Source organism: Protopterus annectens, chromosome 7.part1, assembly GCF_019279795.1.
Source record: "Protopterus annectens isolate FY-2018-M chromosome 7.part1, PAN1.0, whole genome shotgun sequence".
Lineage (NCBI taxonomy): Eukaryota > Metazoa > Chordata > Ceratodontiformes > Protopteridae > Protopterus > Protopterus annectens.
Window position 1 is genome coordinate 140,614,222 of NC_056740.1, and position 25,973 is coordinate 140,640,194.

The window sequence follows — 25,973 nt, forward strand, 5'->3', positions numbered from 1 at the left end:
AGTTATTTTATCTTCTTAATCGTGTTCAGAACTTTAGTTTCAATTAATTTAGATTTTGATTTGCATTTTCTAGTAAATGCTTTTTTTGGAAATCGTTGGTATTAAACTTAGTAAGGCCTTCCTATGGCTGGACAATTCAGATTGTATGTCCCAGCTCATAAGAATAATTTCCATGGTTGAAACCATTTGCTTTCCTAACATTTCTAACAAAGTGCAGTGCACTGAGTTTTTAAAATATGCTCACTCAGTACATTCCCAAAAATATATGAATTACGAGGGTTTTTGCACAATTAATTAAGGGTACATGTCTACTTGCATGGATTGGAACCATTGATTTTCTGGCTGAGGCAGTACTACTTAAAATTCCTTGAAGATAGTTTTACTTGGAATGTGCCTGAAAGGAATTTTATTTCTGATGAAGTCTCCTACATAGAGCAAGATGGGACAAAAGTGTTTTATATTTTTGCACAGTATGTTAAACTGTTTAGTCATTTTCAGTTTAAATAAAGTTGAGTGTTTATGATTTAAATTTTCAGTTGCTTTCTTCCTTGGCTGCGCTTGGGTTTCCAGTGGTGCTTTGTTCCCAAAAACGTGTTCAAAATTAATTATTTGCCATCATGCCTCCAGCATTTGACGTCTACCTGAATAAAAATTCTTTGAAGTGTGCTTGTGGTATAAAAATACCTATGCAAAAACTTCCAAGCAAAAATACCTTCTGGTCTTTGTTGCATACTTATGATCCATGCAGATGTCCCATTGTTCATTTGTAAATTCCCTTTCCAGTTTCTCTCAATCTTTTCCAAACTACTCTGAGTGATATAGTTATACATTATTTTATATGCCCTACAAATTAGCCTGTTTTTAACAGCTTCTGTTCTGCACTCAACTAAAAACTCTACCAGAGTTGGTGTTTCACTCATTACTTACCTGCCCCATTTTTTTTTTGCATATACTGAGATATTAATTCCTGGTAGGAAGAGAAGTCCGTAACCTGTAGTTCAAACTTCTGCTTGGCCTCTTTTCCCTGTTTAGTTGTTTGCCCCCAATACTTTGGTGCCTTTGCTAATTTTCCACAGTAAAGTTTAACCCTGCTTGCTTATTTTCTTTACCCCTACTTGTAGTCATCCGTATTGACAAAATTTCCTTTCTCAGTTGGCTTAATTCTTAGAATACGTTTTTCTACTGTTGTGGATCTCTTAAGGCTCTGATTCCAAAATCCTACTCTCCTTTTGTCTTGAGCTTTTCCCTTTGCTGTCATTATTCATCATTGCTTTTTACTTTGATTTATAACTTTCTGTATGTGCGATGTTTATGAGCCTTAACTGCAAAGCTCTAAAGTATCTAAATAATGTAATCTAGAACCACCTTGCTGAGTGGGGTGGATCATGTTATTCTAATTGACTCTCTTTTCCTTCCCAAATAGTCATTCAACTCTATTGCTGTCCAAATCTTCTCCACTGGTTGATTAAAAAAAAAATGCCTTACCCGAGTATAAAACTAAAGGGTCTAGAAACTTTTTTACTGTTTGAACCTTGCTATTCATATCCATAATCAAGAGTTTCCAGTTTCTCCATTTTTCTTTTATCTTTTGTTTAGTCTCTTTCCATATATTGTTAGCTGCCATAACACAATCTTTTTTAGTGCATACATCTAAATTGATCTAATTTCCCCATGAATATGGGTATTGCTAAATGAATTTATGCATGGGTACATAATTTGTTGCTATAGTTTTTGTTTTACCTTCATTAATTTTATATCCCAAGAAAGACTTGAAACTATCAGAAAGTGTTCCACAACACTGAAGTGTCTTTTTCTGGATTTAAGTACAAAATAACATCTGCAAATAAAGCTGGCTTTTCTCAATTACCATACTGTTTCTCCCTGAATTTTTGAGTCCCTTATTTGTTCATATTGATCACTGTTGCAATAGCCTAAGCTATATGGATTATATACTGCTTAGGATCCTCATAACTGGGATAAACTATATCCCTAAATATGAAGAAGTACCCTCTCATTCCTTATATCTCCTTATTTACATCCTTACTGCTATCTAATTCTTACTTTCTCTCTAAATATACCATAAGCCTGTTTTTCCCTCACTTCACAGTGCAGTTCTTATGTATATTAGACTAACTTACCATTCAAACTGTATAAAATTTCACTAAATATTAAATTGTTGTCATATACCTTGTATCAGTTCTTAACCAATGATGTAATGTGATCCTATCTCGCATACATTCTCTACAGATGGGTTCGGAGCCGATCCTCGGCTCCGACTCGGCCGCTATACAATAGAACACAGTCTCTTATTAGCTGAGTTACCTCACATCCCAGGATGCACCACTACCACTTCCCCAGATCTCGTTTGCCGCTTTTCAGCATAGACGTGGTCTCGGACTTGGCTGAGCTAAGTATCTTTAGTCAGAAATTTTTTCTGTCTGAATTTTGGTAAAACTTACCCAAAAGCTGTTTTAACAGCTATTGTTGTTATGTGATTGGTTTTGGTATATTTTTGTGGTAAATTGTGTTTTGTTTGTTAGTTAATGGTCCCGTTTAAGTTAGAGGGGCCTAGCCCTACCCTAGGCGTTTAAGTTAGAGTCTAGGTTGTCTGTACTAACTTGTTTTTTTCTTGTAGTCAGTGTTTAGTGTTTTTATAACCATGTCTAAAGAGCATAGACCATCCGGTTTTAAAAAGTGTGTTAAATGTAATTATAAAATGTCTATAACAGATGACCATTCCTTATGTGTTTATTGTTTAGGTCCCAAGCATCTTCAGGAGTCCTGTAGCGTTTGCCACGCTTTTCCTCACGCGTCCTCCAAGAGAGGAAAAATAAGTTGATCTTAAAAGGGCTTATTACCCCTTCCTTTGAGGAAGCCCTATCTTCCTCTTCTTCTTCACCTTCGAGGAAGAAGAAAAAACCTTCGGCTCCGACCAGCCCGTCGGATCCGGCAGCAAAAAAGTCTCGGCAGGCTTCTCCGTCGGCTCCACGGACTTCGGAGCCAGGGCGAACGGTCTGCCTCGATGTCTCCAGCCTCACTCCTCTGGTTTGAGTCGAGCTGGCGTCGAGAGGCGTCACCTTCATCGGCTCCACTGCCTTCGAACTGATGGGGTTGCCCGCTCAGACTCTTCCCCTTCGGTGCGAAGTCCTCATCGGCTCCGAGGGAAATTGCAGTAGTAGTGGAGTCTCCCTCGGCGCGATACTTCTAGAACCATTACGGGCGGTCCCCAGTCTTTCAGAGCCGGCGGAGAAGTCGACTCGGACCGGTGGTCTCTTCTCGGTCATCGAGGATGTCCGATTCGGACTTAGACAGGGTGCTTCAAAGGCTTTTCCAGTCTCCAGTCTTCGCAAAGTTGCTCTCGGCTCCAGCCCAGTTGGCTTTGGAGCCGATCTCCCATCCTGCTACATCGATTCCTCCTCCAACAGCCTCGGCGCCGTTGGAGTCGGTGTTGGTGGAACCGGTGGAGGTTATCGGGTCAGTTCCGACTCTAACTTCAACCCCGTCCCTCGGGTTGGGGTTCGGTACGCGGACCTCCTCTGTCGGCCCGAGGCGCCGGTCGATCCTTTCGGTTCCGAGCCTCCCTCTCGGTGTGTCGGCTGCAGGGGTTCCGACGGTGCGTCGGCTGCAGGGGTTCCGACTGCCGTTGTGGTCTCGGGGGCTGAACCATCCCAGGACTCTGGGGGTCCAGCCTTCGATGCCATGAGAAGTGCCTTGGCCAAATCCTCTGTGGCCACTTCGACCATTTCACCACCACCTTCCCTGGGCATGGAGACTGGGGCCTTTGCAATCCCCCTGTCTCACGACAGCGGAGCCCCTGGGCCTTGAGGTTACCCCCATTGGGGGTTCCCTTCTTCCTGGAGGTCCCTCCGACACACTTTCGGAGGAACCTCCCAGGAAGAAACAGTGTAAGAGGAAACACGTCGACTCCCCTGATGAGTCTCTCACCTCTGATATCGACCTCGATGATGCGGAGGGGTCCCCAAAGTCGTACTCGGAAGATGTCTCCTTTGCGGACATCTTAGAGATCCTCAAGCAACGAGGCGACTGGCAGTCCAAACCCCCTTCTGCTGAGGAGTCGGTTTTCCTCAAGGCTTTCGGGGCTCAGTCCTTCGCCTCCTGGGTGTCTCCGCCCTTCGATGAGCTTCTGGATTTGATCTATCGAATGGCATGGGAACACCCAGATTCTGTGGAACCGGTGCCAGCTCACCCCAATAAGTTCCTTTCGGCTCCCCCGGACAAGGACTTTTTATCGAAAGGCGTGGCTGTAGATGCTATGGTGGTGGCATCTGCCACCCAACAAGATGTGGCAGAGGCTTCGTCCGTCCATCCTCCTAATAAAGAGTCTAGGAGCATGGATCGCACGGCAAGCTGCACTTTCTTCAGCGGCCTTTACATTAAGGTCTCTGAATTACCTGACACATTTCACCAGACTACAGAGGATCTGATCAAGGAGCTTTCGGCTACCCTCTCTGGTAGCTTACCTGAGCAGTTGACCCAGGCGGTTAACTCCCAGTTGGCTACCTTGTCTTCATTATCTAACTCGTCCATGAGGCTCATTTCTTATGCGGCCGAAGGAGCGAGTAGAGCGGCTGGAACAGGTGTTGCTCTCGGAGACAAGCCTGGCTACGCCTGTGTCACTTTGCGGAGGCCTTTAAGTCTTCCTTTGCCGCGCCTTTGATGGGTCCTCACTGTTTGGACCCAAGGTAAAGGACACATTGACTCGCTGCGAACAGGAGGGTAAGACTTTAACTGCCGTAGGAGCCCGGTTTTCCATTCCCTTCAGACCTTATCCCAAGGCTCGAAGAGGAGGGAAAATGTGGTTCCGTAAGTCTCAAAAGCCTTACTCGTCGCAGCAGAGCGATTCCCCTTCTAGAGGCATAGGAGGGGGAAATTTTTCAGGGAGACGCCGTCCCAGAGGCTGCAGAGGCCCCCGCAACACTGGAGACCGCGAGTCCTTTCGTGGCTCCTTCTCCTTCCAGCATCCCTGAAGGAGTACCCGACTGTGCAGCTCCGGAGCCAGTCGGGGGTCGCTTTTCGAAACACCTAAAGGCCTGGGAAAATATTACTCAGGACCAATGGGTGCTTCGAATCATCGCCGAAGGTTACACCATCCCCTTTGTTCAACCCCCTCCACCAGTCCAAAGAATCCCGGACCCGCCACCCAGTCAACGGGATCATGCAGCCAACGAAATATCAAAGCTGCTTCAAAAAGGGGTCATCCAACCTGTTCCCAGACCAGGCGGATCAGGGACTTACTCAAGTTTCTTTTTGGTGCCAAAAAAGACCGGGGACTTGAGACCCATTTTGGATCTCAGCAAACTAAACCGATTTGTAAAAAAGTCCAAATTCCGGATGGTCACTTTGCAATCCATTCTCCGCTTTTGGAGAAAGGTGTTTGGATGTGCTCCATAGATCTCAAAGACACCTACTATCACATTCTGATAGATCAGGCGTGGAGGAGACACGTACGCTTCAGCCTAGGAGACAGTCATTTCCAGTTCGAACACTGCCCTTTGGTCTCACCACAGCCCCAGGGTGTTCACCAAATGTTTGGCGGTGGTGACTGCTCACTTGAGAAGTCTAGGATTCCAGGTGTTTCCATACCTGGGCGACTGGCTCCTAACTGCCACCTCAGGCATCTACTCTTGGAAAACCTAGCAGCCACTATCACACTAGGCAACTCCTTAGGAATCACCTTCAATTGGTCAAAATCTGTATTGCTACCATCTCAGCGTATTCTGTTTATTGGTGCAGAAATAGACTCAAGGCAGATGCGAGTCTATCTCCCTCGGAAAGAATAGCGACGCTCCAGCTTCAGGTTCAGGCTCTGCTCCTCAAACGTCGTGCTCCAGCAAGAATGGTCCTACAGCTGTTGGGCTCCATGGCAGCCACCATTCTTCTGGTCCCCTTGGCAAGGTTGCACATGAGGATACTTCAGTGGCTCCTATCAGTCCAGTGGTCTTATCAAGACCTTCCCCTCAGTCACCACATACTGATCACAGACACGTGCAAACAGGATCTTCGTTGGTGGCTTCTATCCTCCAACCTGAATCTAGGGCGACCCTTCGTTCCCCCACTCCCCTCTGCCACGTTGACTACGGACGCCTCCCAGACAGGGTGGGGGGGACATTATCTGGACAGGTCGGTCCAAGGCACGTGGCACTCCGACGAGAGTCCTCTCCATATTAATATCCTGGAGATGAGGGCAGTGCTTTTAGCGTTGCAAGCACTGCACGATCACCTCCCCCAGGGTACGATTGCCATTCAATCCGACAACATGTCGGTAGTCTGGTACTTAAACAAGCAAGGAGGAACCAGGTCCTACCCCCTTTGCAGAGAAGCCATGAAAGTATGGGATTGGGCGATTGCTACCAAGCGTTTCCTAGTGGCAACGCACATTCCGGGGAAATCCAACATGATAGCCGACAGACTGAGCAGAACTATTCTCTCCCCTCACGAGTGGTCCTTGACCAACAGAGTGGTAATGCAGATTTTCACAAGATGGGGAGTTCCTTGTTGCAATCTCTTCGCAAGTCCCCTCAACGCGAAATGCCAACACTTCTTCACTCTGACACCAGTTCCGGGGGAGATCCCCAAGGACGCTCTAGTCCACGTTTGGCCCTCCGGTCTGCTATATGCCTTTCCACCGGTTCCCCTTCTCCCCAAGGTGATTCAGAAGGCGATTCGCTTGAGAAGCAAAATGATATTAATCGCCCCATACTGGCCTCGACAAGTCTGGTTCCCCTTTCTTCACAGATATGCATTGGAGGGTCCTTGGTTCCTGGACCAAGTTCCGGACCTTTTGACTCATCAGTCAGGACAGCTCCATCAGTCCCTCCATTCATTGAAGTTGGCAGCCTGGAGGCTAATCAGTTAACTGAGAGCATGCAAGCTGACTTTCACATCTGGGAGTGAAGTTGAGATAGGACAAGTGTAGATCGTATCTGCAAAAATCGTGGGAGTGAAGTTGAGAAAAAGGACAAAAGTTTTTAGATCGGGTTTATCTGAAAAACAAAAAAGGGAATACAGGCTGCAGTATGCATGCATGTCCAGCATGATTAAGCCTAATTGTTTAAAAAAGGTAAGTCCTATGATTAACTGTTTATGAGGCAGTACTACTTAAAATTCCTTGAAGATAGTTTTACTTGGAATGTGCCTGAAAGGAATTTTATTTCTGATGAAGTCTCCTACATAGAGCAAGATGGGACAAAAGTGTTTTATATTTTTGCACAATATGTTAGTCATTTTCAGTTTAAATAAAGTTGAGTGTTTATGATTTTTAAATTTTCAGTTGCTTTCTTCCTTGGCTGCGCTTGGGTTTCCCGAGGTGCTTTGTTCCCAAAAACGTGTTCACAATTAATTATTTCCCATCATGCCTCCAGCATTTGACGTCTACCTGAATAAAAATTCTCTGAAGTGTGCTTGTGGTATAAAAATACCTATGCAAAAACTTCCAAGCAAAAATACCTTCTGGTCTTTGTTGCATAGTTGTGATCCATGCAGATGTCCCATTGTTCATTTGTAAATTCCCTTTCCAGTTTCTCTCAATCTTTTCCAAACTACTCTGAGTGAGTGATATAGTTATACATTATTTTATATGCCCTACAAATTAGCCTGTTTTTAACAGCTTCTGTTCTGTACTCAACTAAAAACTTTACCAGAGTTGGTGTTTCACTCATTACTTACCTGTCCCATTTTTTTTTTGCATATACTGAGATATTAATCCCTGGTAGGAAGAGAAGTCCGTAACCTGTAGTTCAAACTTCTGCTTGGCCTCTTTTCCCTGTTTAGTTGTTTGCCCCCAATACTTTGGTGCCTTTGCTAATTTTTCCCAGTAAAGTTTAACCCTGCTTGCTTATTTTCTTTACCCCTACTTGTAGTCATCCGTATTGGCAAAATTTTCTTTCTCAGTTGGCTTAATTCTTAGAATACGTTTTTCTACTGTTCTGTATGGCGGTAGTGGATCTCTTAAGGCTCTGATTCCAAAATCCTACTCTCCTTTTGTCTTGAGCTTTTCCCTTTGCTGTCATTATTCATCATTGCTTTTTACTTTGATTTATAACTTTCTGTATGTGCGATGTTTATGAGCCTTAACTGCAAAGCTCTAAAGTATCTAAATAATGTAATCTAGAACCACCTTGCTGAGTGGGGCGAATCAGGTTGTTCTAATTGACTCTCTTTTCCTTCCCAAATAGTCATTCAACTCTGTCGCTGTCCAGATCTTCTCCACTGGTTGATAAAAAAAAAATGCCTTACCCGAGTATAAAACTAAAAGGTCTAGAAACATTTTTACTGTTTGAACCTTGCTATTCATATCCATAATCAAGAGCTTCCAGTTTCTCAATTTTTCTTTTATCTTTTGTTTAGTCTCTTTCCATATATTGTTAGCTGCCATAACACAATCTTTTTTAGTGCATACATCTAAATTGATCTCATTTACCCATGAATATGGGTATTGCTAAATGAATTTATGCATGGGTACATAATTTGTTGCTATAGTTTTTGTTTTACCTTCATTAATTTTATATCCCAAGAAAGACTTGAAATTATCAGAAAGTGTTCCACAACACTGAAGTGTCTTTTTCTGGATTTAAGTACAAAATAACATCTGCAAATAAGGCTGGCTTTTCTCAATTACCATACTGTTTCTCCCTGAATTTTTGAGTCCCTTATTTGTTCATATTGATCACTGTTGCAATAGCCTAAGCTATATGGATTTTATACTGCTTAGGATCCTCAAAACTGGGATAAACTATATCCCTAAATATGAAGAAGTGCCTTCTCATTCCTTATATCTCCTTATTTACATCCTTACTGCTATCTAATTCTTACTTTCTCTCTAAATATACCATAAGCCTGTTTTTCCCTCACTTCATAGTGCAGTTCTTATGTATATTAGATTACCATTCAAACTGTATAAAATTTCACTAAATATTAAATTGTTGTCATATACCTTGTATCAGTTCTTAACCAATGATGTAATGTGATCCTATCTCGCATACATTCTCTACAGATGGGTTCGGAGCCGATCCTCGGCTCCGACTCGGCCGCTATACAATAGAACACAGTCTCTTATTAGCTGAGTTACCTCACATCCCAGGATGCACCACTACCACTTCCCCAGATCTCGTTTGCCGCTTTTCAGCATAGACGTGGTCTCGGACTTGGCTGAGCTAAGTATCTTTAGTCAGAAATTTTTTCTGTCTGAATTTTGGTAAAAACTTACCCAAAAGCTGTTTTAACAGCTATTGTTGTTGTGTGATTGGTTTTGGTATATTTTTTGTGGTAAATTGTGTTTTGTTTGTTAGTTAATGGTCCCGTTTAAGTTAGAGGGGCCTAGCCCTACCCTAGGCGTTTAAGTTAGAGTCTAGGTTGTCTGTACTAACTTGTTTTTTTCTTGTAGTCGGTGTTTAGTGTTTTTATAACCATGTCTAAAGAGCATAGACCATCCGGTTTTAAAAGTGTGTTAAATGTAATTATAAAATGTCTATAACAGATGACCATTCCTTATGTGTTTATTGTTTAGGTCCCAAGCATCTTCAGGAGTCCTGTAGCGTTTGCCACGCTTTTTCCTCGCGTCCTCCAAGAGAGGAAAAATAAGTTGATCTTAAAGGGCTTATTACCCCTTCCTTTGAGGAAGCCCTATCTTCCTCTTCTTCTTCACCTTCGAGGAAGAAGAAAAAACCTTCGGCTCCGACCAGCCCGTCGGATCCGGCAGCAAAAGTCTCGGCAGGCTTCTCCGTCGGCTCCACGGACTTGCCGGGCGGAACGGTCTGCCTCGATGTCTCCAGCCTCGACTCCTCTGGTTTGGTCGAGAGCTTGGCGTCGAGGCGCGTCACCTTCATCGGCTCCACTGCCTTCGGAACTGATGGGGTTGCCGCTCAGACTCTTCCCGGTGCGAAGTCCTCATCGGCTCGAGGGAAATTGCAGTAGTAGTGGAGTCTCCCTCGGCGCCGATACTTCTAGAACCATTACGGAGCCGGTCCCCAGTCTTTCAGAGCCGGCGGAGAAGTCGACTCGGACCGGTCGGTCTCTTCTCGGTCATCGAGGATGTCCGATTCGGACTTAGACAGGGTGCTTCAAAGACTTTTCCAGTCTCCAGTCTTCGCAAAGTTGATCTCGGCTCCAGCCCAGTTGGCTTTGGAGCCGATCTCCATCCTGCTATCGATTCCTCCTCCAACAGCCTCGGCGCCGTTGGAGTCGGTGTTGGTGGAACCGGTGGAGGTTATCGGGTCAGTTCCGACTCTAACTTCAACCCCGTCCCTCGGGTTGGGGTTCGGTACGCGGACCTCCTCTGTCGGCCCGGGCCGGGTCCGATCCTTTCGGTTCCGAGCCTCCCTCTCGGTGTGTCGGCTGCAGGGGTTCCGACGGTGCGTCGGCTGCAGGGGTTCCGACTGCCGTTGTGGTCTCGGGGGCTGAACCATCCCAGGACTCTGGGGGTCCAGCCTTCGATGCCATGAGAAGTGCCTTGGCCAAATCCTCTGTGGCCACTTCCCATTTCACCACCACCTTCCCTGGGCATGGAGACTGGGGCCTTTGCAATCCCCCTGTCTCACGACAGCGGAGCCCCTGGGCCTTGAGGTTACCCCCATTGGGGGTTCCCTTCTTCCTGGAGGTCCCTCCGACACACTTTCGGAGGAACCTCCCAGGAAGAAACAGTGTAAGAGGAAACACGTCGACTCCCCTGATGAGTCTCTCACCTCTGATATCGACCTCGATGATGCGGAGGGGTCCCCAAAGTCGTCCTCGGAAGATGTCTCCTTTGCGGACATCTTGGAGATCCTCAAGCAACGAGGCGACTGGCAGTCCAAACCCCCTTCTGCTGAGGAGTTGGTTTTCCTCAAGGCCTTCGGGGCTCAGCCCTCCGCCTCCTGGGTGTCTCCGCCCTTCGATGAGCTTCTGGATTTGATCTCTCGAAGGGCATGGGAACACCCGGATTCTGTGGAACCGGTGCCAGCTCGCCCCAATAAGTTCCTCTCTGCTCCCCCGGACAAGGACTTTTTATCGAAAGGCGTGGCTGTAGATGCTATGGTGGTGGCATCTGCTACCCAACAAGATGTGGCAGAGGCTTCGACGTCCGTCCATCCTCCTAATAAAGAGTCTAGGAGCATGGATCGGTACGGCAAGCGTACCCTTTCTTCAGCGGCCTTTACATTAAGGTCTCTGAATTACCTGACACATTTCACCAGACTACAGAGGGATCTGATCAAGGAGCTTTCGGCTACCCTCTCTGGTAGCTTACCTGAGCAGTTGACCCAGACGGTTAACTCCCAGTTGGCTACCTTGTCTTCATTATCTAACTCGTCCATGAGGCTCATTTCTTATGCGGCCGAAGGAGCGAGTAGAGCGGCTGGAACAGGTGTTGCTCTACGGAGACAAGCCTGGCTACGCCTGTGTCACTTTGCGGAGGCCTTTAAGTCTTCCTTTGCCGACGCCCCCTTTGATGGGTCCTCACTGTTTGGACCCAAGGTAAAGGACACATTGACTCGCTGCGAACAGGAGGGTAAGACTTTAACTGCCGTAGGAGCCCGGTTTTCCATTCCCTTCAGACCTTATCCCAAGGCTCGAAGAGGAGGGAAAATGTGGTTCCGTAAGTCTCAAAAGCGTTACTGGAGCGCAGCAGAGCGATTCCCCTTCTAGAGGCATAGGAGGGGGAAATTTTTCAGGGAGACGCCGTCCCAGAGGCTGCAGAGGCCCCCGCAACACTGGAGACCGCGAGTCCTTTCGTGGCTCCTTCTCCTTCCAGCATCCCTGAAGGAGTACCCGACTGTGCAGCTCGGAGCCAGTCGGGGTCACTTTTCAAACACCTAAAGGCCTGGGAAAATATTACTCAGGACCAATGGGTGCTTGAATCATCGCCGAGGTTACACCATCCCCTTTGTTCAACCCCCTCCACCAGTCCAAAGAATCCCGGACCCGCCACCCAGTCAACGGGATCATGCAGCCAACAAAATATCAAAGCTGCTTCAAAAAGGGGTCATCCAACCTGTTCCCGCAGACCAGGCCGGATCAGGGACTTACTCAAGTTTCTTTTTGGTGCCAAAAAAGACCGGGGACTTGAGACCCATTTTGGATCTCAGCAAACTAAACCGATTTGTAAAAAAGTCCAAATTCCGGATGGTCACTTTGCAATCCATTCTCCCGCTTTTGGAGAAAGGTGTTTGGATGTGCTCCATAGATCTCAAAGACACCTACTATCACATTCTGATAGATCAGGCGTGGAGGAGACACGTACGCTTCAGCCTAGGAGACAGTCATTTCCAGTTCCGAACACTGCCCTTTGGTCTCACCACAGCCCCCAGGGTGTTCACCAAATGTTTGGCGGTGGTGACTGCTCACTTGAGAAGTCTAGGATTCCAGGTGTTTCCATACCTAGACGACTGGCTCCTAACTGCCACCTCCAGGCATCTACTCTTGGAAAACCTAGCAGCCACTATCACACTAGGCAACTCCTTAGGAATCACCTTCAATTGGTCAAAATCTGTATTGCTACCATCTCAGCGTATTCTGTTTATTGGTGCAGAAATAGACTCAAGGCAGATGCGAGTCTATCTCCCTCTTGGAAAGAATAGCGACGCTCCAGCTTCAGGTTCAGGCTCTGCTCCTCAAACGTCGTGCTCCAGCAAGAATGGTCCTACAGCTGTTGGGCTCCATGGCAGCCACCATTCTTCTGGTCCCCTTGGCAAGGTTGCACATGAGGATACTTCAGTGGCTCCTATCAGTCCAGTGGTCTTATCAAGACCTTCCCCTCAGTCACCACATACTGATCACAGACACGTGCAAGCAGGATCTTCGTTGGTGGCTTCTATCCTCCAACCTGAATCTAGGGCGACCCTTCGTTCTCCCACTCCCCTCTGCCACATTGACTATGGACGCCTCCCAGACAGGGTGGGGGGACATTATCTGGACAGGTCGGTCCAAGGCACGTGGCACTCCGACGAGAGTCCTCTCCATATTAATATCCTGGAGATGAGGGCAGTGCTTTTAGCGTTGCAAGCACTGCACGATCACCTCCCCCAGGGTACGATTGCCATTCAATCCGACAACATGTCGGTAGTCTGGTACTTAAACAAGCAAGGAGGAACCAGGTCCTACCCCCTTTGCAGAGAAGCCATGAAAGTATGGGATTGGGCGATTGCTACCAAGCGTTTCCTAGTGGCAACGCACATTCCGGGGAAATCCAACATGATAGCCGACAGACTGAGCAGAACTATTCTCTCCCCTCACGAGTGGTCCTTGACCAACAGAGTGGTAATGCAGATTTTCACAAGATGGGGAGTTCCTTGTTGCAATCTCTTCGCAAGTCCCCTCAACGCGAAATGCCAACACTTCTTCACTCTGACACCAGTTCCGGGGGAGATCCCCAAGGACGCTCTAGTCCACGTTTGGCCCTCCGGTCTGCTATATGCCTTTCCACCGGTTCCCCTTCTCCCCAAGGTGATTCAGAAGGCGATTCGCTTGAGAAGCAAAATGATATTAATCGCCCCATACTGGCCTCGACAAGTCTGGTTCCCCTTTCTTCACAGATATGCATTGGAGGGTCCTTGGTTCCTGGACCAAGTTCCGGACCTTTGACTCATCAGTCAGGACAGCTCCATCAGTCCTTCCATTCATTGAAGTTGGCAGCCTGGCTACTCCTCTTCCAACCATAGTTAGGAGCCATTCTTTTGCCCCTGAAGTCATGCACATCTTGTCTTCGGCCCACAAGACTTCTCTGAAAAGATATATAGCAATAAATGGAAGAGGTTTGCTATTTGGGCCCAACTCCGAGGATTAGACCCGATGACAGCCTCGGTATCAGAAGTACTTAAGTTTTTAGCTTCCCTATTCAACCAAGGTTGCTCAGTGTCTACCATCAAAGTACAATTGGCGGCTATTTCCAATTTTCATGAAAGTGTGGAACCTCCTTTAATGAGCAACAAGTTGTGCAAAGCCTTTATTAAAGGAGCTTGGCTTCTACGACCCCCTATATCTCAACCTGCACCTCCGTGGGACCTTAACGTGGTATTAGGTGCATTAACCTCATCCCCCTTTGAGCCGGCAGCAACCTGTGATCTAAAATTCCTTTCTTGGAAGACTGCCCTTCTAGTTGCTATTACTTCAGCCAGACGAGTTTCAGAACTTCAAGCCCTGTGTGTTAAACCCCACCATACTTGGTATTTCACAAGGATAGAGTATCTCTTAGACCAAACCCATCTTTTATACCAAAGGTTTGTTCTAACTTTTGTCTACAACAATCACTAGAGCTACCGGTCTTCTTCCCCAAGTATTCGAATAGAGCTGAATGTACTTTTCACTGCTTGGATGTGCACAGACAATTACCTTTCTATTTGGATAGGAGACACAAAGCACGAAAATCAGATCAACTGTTTGTTTCCTTTTCGGATAATAGATTAGGCAAAGCCGTCACAAAAGTCACTATTGCCAAGTGGATCAGGGACTGCATCAATCATGTTCATCTCATCTCAAATAAGGAACTTATAGTTCCAGTGAAAGCTCATTCTACTAGGGCTATGGCCACTTCGGCAGATTTTCATTCCAAGCTCTCTATTGGTGACATTTGTGAGGCTGCCACATGGACATCTTCACACACCTTTGTTTCTCACTACAAATTAGATGTGGCATCCAGGGGTCGAGCTTCCTTCGGTTCCACAGTTCTCAGGAGTGTTTTCCAGTGAGCCACCCAGGAATTAGGTGCTAGGGACGCTGTCCCATCTGTAGAGAATGTAGGCGAGATAGGATCACATTACATCTTTTAGTTATGTACTTACCATAACTTTAGATGTATGGGATCCATCTCCACATTCCTAATAACCCACCCTCCTTCCCCTGCCTCGTAGACCAGGAGAGACCGGACGATCTGAAATTGAACTTCTTTCCTCTCTTGAAAGACCTGAGAATGTTATAACAATAGTATGTTTCTATCAGCATGAGTGCGGACAAACAAGATCTGGGGAAGTGGTAGTGGTGCATCCTGGGATATGAGGTAACTCAGCCAATAAGAGACTGCGTTCTATTGTATAGCGGCCGAGTCGGAGCCAAGGATCGGCTCCGAACCCATCTGTAGAGAATGTAGGCGAGATGGATCCCATACATCTAAAGTTATGGTAAGTACATAACTAAAAGTTTTTATATGATGTATAATTTGTTATAATTATTTAGACTGCAGATGTTCTTGTTTTACTTTTGAAGATTGTATAATTATTTTTTTTAATGTTTTATATTAATTTGGAGCCCCCCCCACCGAGCCTTTACTAAAAATGTGCTTCTACCCAGTCGGACTTTCCCAGTAATCAAATTTCAATAAAATAAATATAACAACTAGCCAGCTTCCAAAGCTTCAGGGCTCCTTCCATACACCCAAATCATTAGTCAGCTTGAGCTGAGCTCAAGCTGACTAAAAAAAACAACTCATGCGGCACACTGAAGCAAAGTTATCTGGTCTGTTGGATAAATGAAATGCACTTTATCTTTCAAAAGTTCAGTCCTTTACTTCAAAAATACTTGAATGCTTGAGCACTTTTGTCTTGGTTAAAAACAACATCCTCTTTAAAAGTATTGCTTTGATCAATAGAATTCAAGAAATCCCATCATGTGACTACCAAGCCTCCTTACAAGGGACAACCCCTTGATAGTAACCTTTCATTCATAAAAGACTTAATCTAATTTCAATGTCTGTTTTAAAAGATATGCTAAGTTTTAAAAGTAATTTTAATTTTAGAAATAAATACACAAGTGCTTTTAACTTAAGCAGGCACACAGTAGATAGCTGCTCATTTAAACTTGGTCACAAATCTGCCTTCAGGAACAGTTGCCAGTGTAGCTCCTGCTTTAAGGGTGTGTCTCCTTGGGCCCCCTGTCATTTAATAGTACTTGTTCCAAAATCACAAATTTAAACTGATGTCCAGGATTCTACTGCACATGTTTTTTAATGTGGTATAAATGCTCATAGACCCTGTCTCTGAATCTTCTCTCAGTCTTGCTAGTGTAAAAAACAGGACATACCCAGCAAAGCGCTCAGTACACCATGCGTTGTGTATTGCAATCATAGTGCCCCTTAATTGCAATGACGTTAACAATGGTGCACTTCTTGTCCATCAACATATGATTGCATTGGGAGCAGTGACTGCACTTAGTCATACCAACATTTTTGTTGCTCAAATTCGCCTTGGTTGCATTTATCCCTGTTTCCAGCAATAACTTGATATTCTTCCATTGTTATAGGCAGTTTGTGGATATACCCCCACATTCTCTTGCACCACCTGGTCAGTACTCGGTTCCCCAGTTTTTCACCGGAATGTCTCTTATGTAGCCATCCATCGAAAAAATGGTGACAAAAGTACTTTGAAACTGCTCTTGGTACTGGGTGTGAGTAATGGGTTGGTGTCATGAATATTGTTGTCATTGTCAGACGTATTCATCTTGTCCTTTAAAATCGGGATGACATCCCTCCACTTGTGTTTGTTGATGACCTTGTACATCAGGTTAGTGAAGTCTACTTGGCACCCCTGTACCTTGAACACGTCTTTCAACACTCATCTCTTTGTCCAGGGTGACTATCCTTGCAGCTCTAAAGAACTGTAGGGAGTAGGAAAGTGCCATTTTTCTCAGTTTTACTTCATTACCTTAGATATTTAGATGTTTATTGGTACTTAATTGTTGGATGTGTTTCAAAGCTTTCAATTTAATACATAGTCCTGTGAAATTTCTATACAGTCTAGCCCAGTTATTGGACCTTGGGGAATAATGTGAACATTTTTGAGTTCCTGCTAGTAAAGTTACATCTTCCATTACAAATGCTCTCATATTTTTGCAGAAATCTGCACTGTTCATATATTTATCAGAGTACCTCATATAGTGTTTTCTCCTGTTTTGTATCATTGGCTTCCTACATTGAAAAAGTTTTTAACTTTGTTCTTTGACAGTTTACAATCACTTTAGTTATGTATTTGAATGATATGTCGCTTAGCTTGAGTACTTCATTGGTGCTAAATTACACAAGCAAAAGATGTTATAGTCATTTTTTTTGCTGAGTTGTATGACGGCTGTAAATCGACTCAACCATCTTTTTTTTCTTTCAAATTTAAAAATAAAAGCTGTTTGAATTTTGGCATGATGCTGTTTACATTTGTTTCTGTCAGTGGACACTGGCATGGTTACTGTTTATTAAATGCACTTGAATTAAACCTGAATGGTAAAGCTATAGCTGCCAGTGGAGATGGAGCATGTGCTGTTGATTGCTTCACTACTCAGAGACGGGCCCTTGCCAGTCTGAGAGCGGCCGCCCGACTGGCCCTTGCCAGTCTGAGAGCAGCCGCCCGACGGGCCCTCGCCAGTCGGAGAGCAGCCGCCCGACGGGCCCTCGCCAGTCGGAGAGCAGCCGCCCGACGGGCCCTTGCCAGTCAGAGAGCAGCTGCCCGACGGGCCCTTGCCAGTCGGAGAGCAGCCACCCGACGGGCCCTTGCCAGTCGGAGAGCAGCCGCCCGACGGGCCCTCACCAGTCTGAGAGCAGCCGCTGACTGTAGTAATTCATTGTTTAACAGCTGAATGGTTTCCTGCCTGACAAGCTACATTGGAATGATCAACTGCTTTTCAAATGTGTTATCAAGATAGTTCATAGGTTCATACTAGGCTGTCTGCCCTAGGGCATTTATAAGCCTAGCCAGAGTGTGTTTGGCTTTTTCCACCCATTTTAAATTAATTTTGCTATGCCCTTTTTCGAGGTTAGTATACTGTGCCTCTGTCTAACAGTGACACAGAAGTGATACCCGGGGTAAACCTACGATCTCCCATCCACTCATCAAGATTCCTCTTGAAGAGAGTCAATGAGGGACTCTGCCTAACCTGGACTGGGATTTTATTCCAGAGTGAAGGGAGCCTCTGGGTTATGAATCTGTCCCTCCAGCATGTCCTATTTATTTCAGTGCTGAGGTTCAAGTCTCTCGAGCGCGTAGCTCGATGGGATATGGATTTTCTGAGGTGCAGCATGTCCATTAATTCCGGGTTGGACATGGCTTTATACGTCAGGCACAGATCGCCTCTGAGCAGGCGGTATGCCACTGAGTAGAGCTGGAGTTTCTTTAACCAGGCAGCATATGGCATCTGTTTGAGCCCTATGATCCTCTTGGTGAGGTACTTTTGGGGTCTTTCCAGTTGCTGCAGGTGTCTGGTAAGGTACAACCCGAAAGGGGCATTGTACTCAATTATGGGCCTGATGAGGGATGAGTAAAGAGGCACGATGACCTCCCCTGATCTAGATGTGAACCCCTTCATGATTAGGTGGGCTATATAAAATGTAGTCCTAATGATCCTAAAAATGCAAAATATCCATGATAGTCTTTTCAAATTGGTATCGCCCATATGCACGTCTGTGCTTGTATGTGTTTATCTCTGTCTGTGACAGAGAAATATAGTATACATTTTCTGGCAAAAGCTTAAAAAAAATGGATTGGACGTTTGAGATAGGGAACGAAGACCAGAGGTGGTGATTCATGTGTGGATGGTGGGCAAACAAGTTAGTCAGGTTAGTGAGTCTCCTATTTCTTACTGATGATATACTGTCTGACAGAGGAAAATGATATTTTTGACTTAACAGGTAGATTGAAATGTAAATTTTCATGCAGTCTGTCTTTCATAAGAAAAGCTGGTTGTCTGGTTGCAAGTATAATTGTGTAGCAGGTACTGTGTGCGCTTATAGATGCATGCCAGAATTTCCTGAGAAACAGGTCACTGTAGCAAGCTGTTGTGACCTCTATTTGGTTATCACCCTGCTGCTAAGTGTTCTATATAAGTGATGTCTTATCTGCCTGGTACAGGTACTGCTTGAGATTACGTTAAGTGGCTAGTGTGGAATATCAAAATATCTTTCAAATTATTCTGAAACATAAAGCAGAGTGCTGTTAGTAAAGTTGTGGGTGATAAATTTGATGTTTTTCTTCATACAGCATCAGGATTTTATTTTTAAATTTAACATTTTATTCTATGCAGTTTTACCCTTGGTTAGTGACCCTATGTAATGCATAGTGTCCTTCAAAGGTGATAGAATGAGTGTTGCAGTTTCTAATTCTAACCCAGATGTAATCTTTTCTGCTTAATGAAAACTTAATATTAATTTTATTTTTATTTGTTTCTCCTGTATTTATCAAAACAGATGTTAAAGGACCAAAGAAGTTATTCCCTGACTTGCCTTTTGGAAACATGGACACTGAAAAGGTGGAGAATCGGAAAGTTCTTCTTGAGTCATTCTTGCAGGTATGTTGCAGAGCAGAACACAGACATGCTATTTGATTTTAACAGTAACTCTGTCCCTTTCTAAAGGGTAATCTCTTAGGATGTTGTCTTCCAAATTCATTATTATTTTTTTTTTTAGTTTAATGCCCAGTATGCCCTCTCTTGATCCACTGAACCATTTGATATGATTCTTTAATAGGAAATGCTTCATTGACCTGTTGAGTAAGAGATGGTAACTTCCTGAAGGTCATTTGACCAATTTTAAAATATCGTGCCCAAATGCAGGATGCAAAAGCAGGTTAGGAGTTTTATGGTTATAGCTAGGGCTGTTTAGATCAGTGGGTTTGGGTGTTAGGAGGATGAGATAATTACATTGGTGAAGAAATGTATCTCTTTCTTTTCTGTAGAAATGTCACTGAAGAAATGTCCAAAAGTAGACCAGACAAAGTCCGTACTACTGTATCTGTTATACAGTATTTGTCTCAGAACAAATTCTTGCCAAACAGTTAATTCTGTCGGAGCTATTTCAATTCTATTATAACACAGCTAGACAGATGAGTAGACTAAAGCATACTTAGTCTAAAACGTCACTACTGAATGAAACGTACTGTCCAGTTTATATACTCTTTTCAACCAATGTTATTTTTAATGTCCTTGTGACTTGTTCTTCTGGTTTCTCTCTGTGTCATGAAAAGATCTATGGTTATTTCATGCCCTTTTTTGGTCCTTGCTGTATCTGAATACTTCACAAAAGTTTCTCCACGTCATCTTTGCGTCACTTGACTTGTCTGTATTTTATTTATTTATTTCTGCATCTGAAAGCCAAGAAAGTCAGCTTCATTTTTTTCTATAACAGGATGCATTTACAGTAATGCCCACAGCTATATGTTATTAATATCTAAGCTGAACATAACTGTTCTTGCAAAGCATGCCATATTTTGAAAACTGATGTTTGGCCGTGCACATTTCCTTTCACCGTATACACAGTATATTGGGGAAAAGCATTTTAATTTACACAATATCTATCAACTGGATTGGGCTTGCAAGAGTTTAGGCACTTTCCATTTAGATTTAGCGGCAGAAAGTGACTCGAGCAATTGTAGTAAATTTAGACTAATGAGCATTTGGCAACTCAAAACCTGGCCAGCTTGCTTACCATGTCCATTATGTCCATATGACAGAAAAAAAAATTCTCTCCAGACCTCTTTTGCCATATGTTATTGCCAAAGCATCAGTATAATCGCCTCAGACTACTTTTCAAAATTATGATTATTTCTTTGAAACATTTCACAGATATTAAATTTATTTCCTCTTGTTGTTCGTCTTCATGATTCATGTCAACTTTCACTTCAGATGATTTCATTTTTTCCTTGACTGTTTCACTGTTTTTAAACAACCCCTTCCTCAGACTTGGGATTCTTTCTTATTGTGCCTTTATAATATAGTTCAAAATTTTCCTCTACTTTGTTCTTGTTTCTGAGTTTTGCAAGTTACTCATGTTGTTGATGTGCAGATTTCCACTGCTAAAAGTGCTTAATAGCATTTACTTGAAGCTTGCAAAGTTTTTTAAAAATGTAAATACAGGCACATGGTTTCACCCCAAGATACTCAATTGCAGTGTTCTTTGCTTACTTGGAGCATTTTTCTGCTGCATGTGATGTGTGCAGCATTTGTACTTTCTACTGATAAAGACAGAAGAAATAAAAAAAAGTTTAGAATGAGGATGTGTGTTCACAACTAACAGCTTTGATCTCGACCACTGATACATGGTTGACTTTCTCACCCTCTAGAGTAAAGCCATGGTTGTCGCATATGATTCTGTCAGACATATGGACAAGGACAAAAAGAAACAGCATGAGGCTCATAAGCTTAAGGACTTCCTTATCCACAACCTAAACATCTGAAAAATGAGAAAAAGTTGACCTCCATTCATTCTCCTGATGATGTGCTTCTGTTACAGTCAAGATATCTAACAAGACTACTGACAGAACTGTTAGGAGTGAAAGTATGACTTTGATTGGGAGGTGTTCAGAATGTTAGACTCAGCCAATCTCAGTACCAGTCTCAGTAAGGTCTCAAATGCTTTGATACATCTTTCAGAGCTCAACTATGAAAACTTAATGGAGGCATTTTGAAGGTCCACCAAAACGTGTTTCTTAACCACTTTCCCTTCTGGTACCAGGGCAGGTAGACATATCAACTGTATCTACAATTCCAACAAAATCTTCCCAGCTTTCCTCACTGGCCCCCATCCCGGTGCTTATGCTGAGGATTCTGGAGTTAAACCACCTGTCACAGTTTTCATTACTGACCAATTTTTTTTCAGTGTCTGCTGTGGTGGTGGTCAGGACAATAGTCATTGAGGTTGACTTCTTTGATATTGACTTTGTTCAAAAGCTTGTGGTCTTCACAAAGATGCTGTCAGTGGCTTGAGGTCCTTTAGCCTTGGATTCGGGGGTTGGCCCACTGGCATTGAGCCCAGTGCAGTTGTCTGCATCAGTGCTGTTCTGAGAGTTCAACTTACAGGATTGAGGATCTTATCATGCCTGGTGTCAGTTGATATTTCAGCCCTGTTCTTGGGGATTGATTAGTCCAATCAGGACCGGACTTAAGATGGACCGTGTCTGGACTGGCCTCTGTTGGCTTGTTTTTGCATCAGGAGTTGATACTTTTAACCTTGCATATTGCATTAGTGTTGTTATGCACACTGTATGTGCTAACCCTGATGTCTCTCCTTTTGTCTTTGGCCTCAGCAGCGTAATCTCCTTTGCTTGAAACTTTAGATATCCTTCTTTTCATTGTTTAGGCCTCAGTAGCTGGGGACCCTTTGCTGGACCATTCTTAGATATCTGGACCAATCTATCTTTGGCCCATCACCTCTGAAGATAGGTAAGAAAGATGTGTGCATGCATGTGTACAAACAATAAGAATTGTGTGGGCTGCCTTGAAAAATCTGTCTCACAGATGACCAGGGCAAAAAAGTCATACATTCCCAACTACTCCTCCCCTGGATGATCTTAAATTTGGTATGGTGATTGAAATGATGAGTCAGAGGAAAATGACCCGCCAATTCCATGAATTCTGTGTAGAATATCCTGCCAGACAATGCTGTGGATGTGATTTTTGAAGTAAAGCCTGTGTTAGATAACAGTGTTGTTGAGGCACTTGTTCCATGGAGACCAGTCAAGATCCTTTAACCTCACAGTGACTGCATGTGTGGATTGAAACTCTTAAGACTGATTTCACTATTGCTGAAGCTGTTCTAAAGAAAGCATTGACACTTCAGAGTCCTGAGGTCTGTCCCTTGGATAAGGAATCTTGGGTCACATGGCGAAAACACATTTACATGTCCACAGTTTGTTGTTCATGGTTTAATTTCTCCCAAGTCTTTTGGGTTTCTAATACCATAAAACAAATGGACCCCATTCTTATGTTGGACTACAGTTAAAGCTGTGAAATTAGTATTGTTTCAATCTTTGTTTGCGGGTGTTCAGCAGAACATTTTTGGCTAGGTACCCAGAATCAACGACTCCTGTAATTCTTATGGAGATGCACATATTGGCAGCATAACCAAGACCAATTTTTTTTTTTTATTAGACTTGGTGCTCCTACTACTATTGGAGCTGTCTGGATAGCTTTCTTCTACATTGCTCTCATTTCTGCCTACAAGTCCTAATATTTTGTCTCTTTCTCTAAGTACACAAGACACTATAATGTGTGGGTGTAGCAATTTTGGTGATCAATGCTACTTTAGTCTTTTTTTATTTTCATGGACTACTATAGCTGGTTTTCTCTCCTTTATTGGTAATGGATGATCCCTGTGATAGAAATGTAGTCATTCTCTATAATTCTTTGTGGTGCAAGTTTTCACTGCTTCTCAGCTGCTTCTGTATTAGTGTTTGCACAATACCCAGTGCAAAAGTCTGTGTGCCTTTAAGTATACAGGCCCTCTGCCATGACTATATCACACCTAGCAATGCATTTTTTTATGCTGAACCTGCATTGTTCATGTTCAGTGGACTTTGTAAACCAACGTGTATTTAGTCCACTGTCCTGGGCTGGCATTATTAGCGTTTCATCTTTTGGTTTCAGTTCACCCCTTCTTAACCACTCCTGTGGTCAAATCTAGATTGTTCCAGGAGATCTGTGTACTTGGCACTATATTTATTTATTTATTTATTTTCCAGTTTTCTTTTCTCCTCATATGATCCTTTCCCCTATATTCTTTCTTTTGTTTTTGGCACATTCAGTTGCTGTGTGATTTTTGTCATCTTCTTGTTTGATTTCCATTCCCACTTCCACCAAAACAAGGATGTCATCTTAGATGTTTTCCTTGTTTTAAAAAGTTTCAGTATGTTTATATCTGGTGAGGTTAACAGCTAAGTATGTAGTCCCACAATTACAGATGTATACATGCAGTCAGTTTCGAGGAGGCCCATACCTCCTCCAGACCGTGGAATATATAATCATGGTATACACTTATTTTATATATATTATTTGATAAGCATGAAACATTCTTTTCATTTTTCTGTCTAACAGATCCAATACTTTTTGGGGGGCCAATCACCCCAAAACTGTAAGCTAGAACACGAAGAGCAAACTGGTTTATAGCTTGGAGTTTATTCCTAGATGTCATGGCAGTTTTTAATATTAGTTAGTCAGAAGTATTCTTTATTGAGTTTTATTCTCATTTATTCATCTTTTAGTGTGGATCCTTCATGTGTTCCCAAATATTTATACACTCCCTTCTGCTTAAGTTTTTTTTATTGCATTCCAGTTCCAGATTAATATTTGTTTGGTGCTGCTGCTTTCCTGTTTTAAATGTTGCTTTTGCACATTTATCAAGACCAAGTGACATTCTTGTATCATCTGGGAAAGTTTTGCTGTAGCACTTGTGCTTTCAACTCCTTTTTCTAATGAGTTGATGAGCTATACAATTTTATGTCCTCCACAAAAAGTAGAGGAGATGTCTTTAAACATGGTTGGTTTTCTGGGAACAAAATTATAGCCATGGTCTAATCTGTTAAGTAAACAACTTAATGGGTTAATTGCAAGACAAAACAGCAGCAGTGATAAAGAATGACCTTTGAATATCCAGCTTTAGTTTTTTAGCCCTGGGATAATAATTTGCCCTTTGTCATGTTTCAACTGCAAAGTTGTTTTCCCACCATTTCATTGTCACTGTAATGTGTGTCTTGCACATCTGGAAGCATTCCTTTATCCATGAATGTGGAATGCTGTCAAATGATTTTTTTGTAATCAATTCATGCCATATATAGATTTTTCCCATTTTTAGATTTCTGTATTATGGCTTTAGTTAGCAACAATTAACCTTTGTTACATGTGACTTACTTTTGCTACCCATTTGTGGTATTGCCATGGTTGGTTTTCTTTCTAAATGACTATAAACTCTCTGCTTCAATTCCAATATATAGGTTGTATATTCTCAAGAGGCAAGTTAATGGTCTGTAGTTTTTAGGATGGCTTTCAAATTCATTTTAAGGGGGATGATCATTTTTCCCTGTTAAGTTTGCTGTCTGTTCAGAATACACATTTAAGTAGGTCTAAATATTTGTGTAAAGATGTTAATGCCTTCAGTTATAAATTAGGTACTGTGTTTGGGTATGGAGTTTTCCATTTAGGAGCTTTTTTAATTTTCTTAATTTTGTCCCAGTTTCTTTGGCCATTACTTCATACATATTTAGAACTTCTTATGTTTACATTCTTTTATCCATTCAACATCTTTATGTTCAATAAGGTCTTATTTATTTTTATTTATTGACATTTGATTACTGTCACTAACAGGGTAGGTGCCTATTTGCAGCAGAGGCCCTGTGAGAAAATCTTCAAAGTATTACAAAAACATTTGAAGAACAATAATTTTACAGTCTTCAGAACTAATATAAAACACCTGCAGTTTAAATTTGTATCAAATTACACATATGACAGGGCTATGGCATATTTAGATAGTCAGAGAAGAGAAATTAATTTAAGTTTGGAAATGAGTGAAGAATGGGGAATAAGTATGAATATTTTCTTGTTCATATTTAGGGATATAGTTTACCCTGTGGATGAGCCAGATTTTGGCTAGGAAGGCTTTCAGAATTGTTTCAAAGGACTGGAGGGAGGGTATTGATCTGATGGATATAGGTAAGGAGTTTTAGGCCATAGCAACATGGTGTGTGTACAGGCCATGCTCAGCAAATTTGTCAGGTTTGTAGACAGAGAGGAGTTTTTGGTCATTGGATTGTAATGACCTAGTGGGAACATAGCTGTGTAGAATGGTATGTAGCGCTAGACAAGTAGTTGGATACTGGAAATATTTGTAGGTGTTAAGCTGTTAGTTGATGAGGTAGTTCCAACTGATTTAGGTTTTCTAGTGCTGTACAGGTGTGGGTTCTGAAAGGTGTATTTGCTAAACAAATACTTCTCCAAAATGTGCATATTTCTTCTCTCTTGGTGGTGTTTCTGTTCCTTTTGCTTTGTTTCCTAATTCTATACAGAATCTTTGTGCGTCATCCATAAATTATTTATTTTGTACTTTTCCTTTATATTTATCTGCTTACCAGTTTTTCTATCTGTGCTGAATTTTAACAGTGATACTTCTTGGCTTTCAGTGCTTCCATGGTGGCATTTTACTTGCTCCATAGCTTTCTTTTGCTAATCTACATTTTTTGGTAACACCTTATCCATTATTAGTTTAACTGCACAGTATTATAGTCTGTTATAACATTATATGTTAA

The 25,973-nt window shown here is 43.0% G+C and overlaps 2 protein-coding genes across 2 annotated transcripts in view; both read left to right on the top strand.

The window, feature by feature from the left end:
• XPC (XPC complex subunit, DNA damage recognition and repair factor) overlaps window positions 1–25,973 on the top strand; it is a 1,641,424-nt gene that overhangs the window by 106,535 nt on the left and 1,508,916 nt on the right. The window lies entirely within an intron of this gene.
• LOC122807657 (sorting nexin-19-like) overlaps window positions 19,143–25,973 on the top strand; it is a 266,826-nt gene continuing 259,995 nt past the window's right edge. The window contains exon 1 of the mRNA XM_044078599.1: window positions 19,143–19,251. Coding sequence (XP_043934534.1) covers window positions 19,198–19,251 — 54 coding nt within the window. The 5' untranslated portion in view covers window positions 19,143–19,197. The remainder of the gene's footprint in view (window positions 19,252–25,973) is intronic.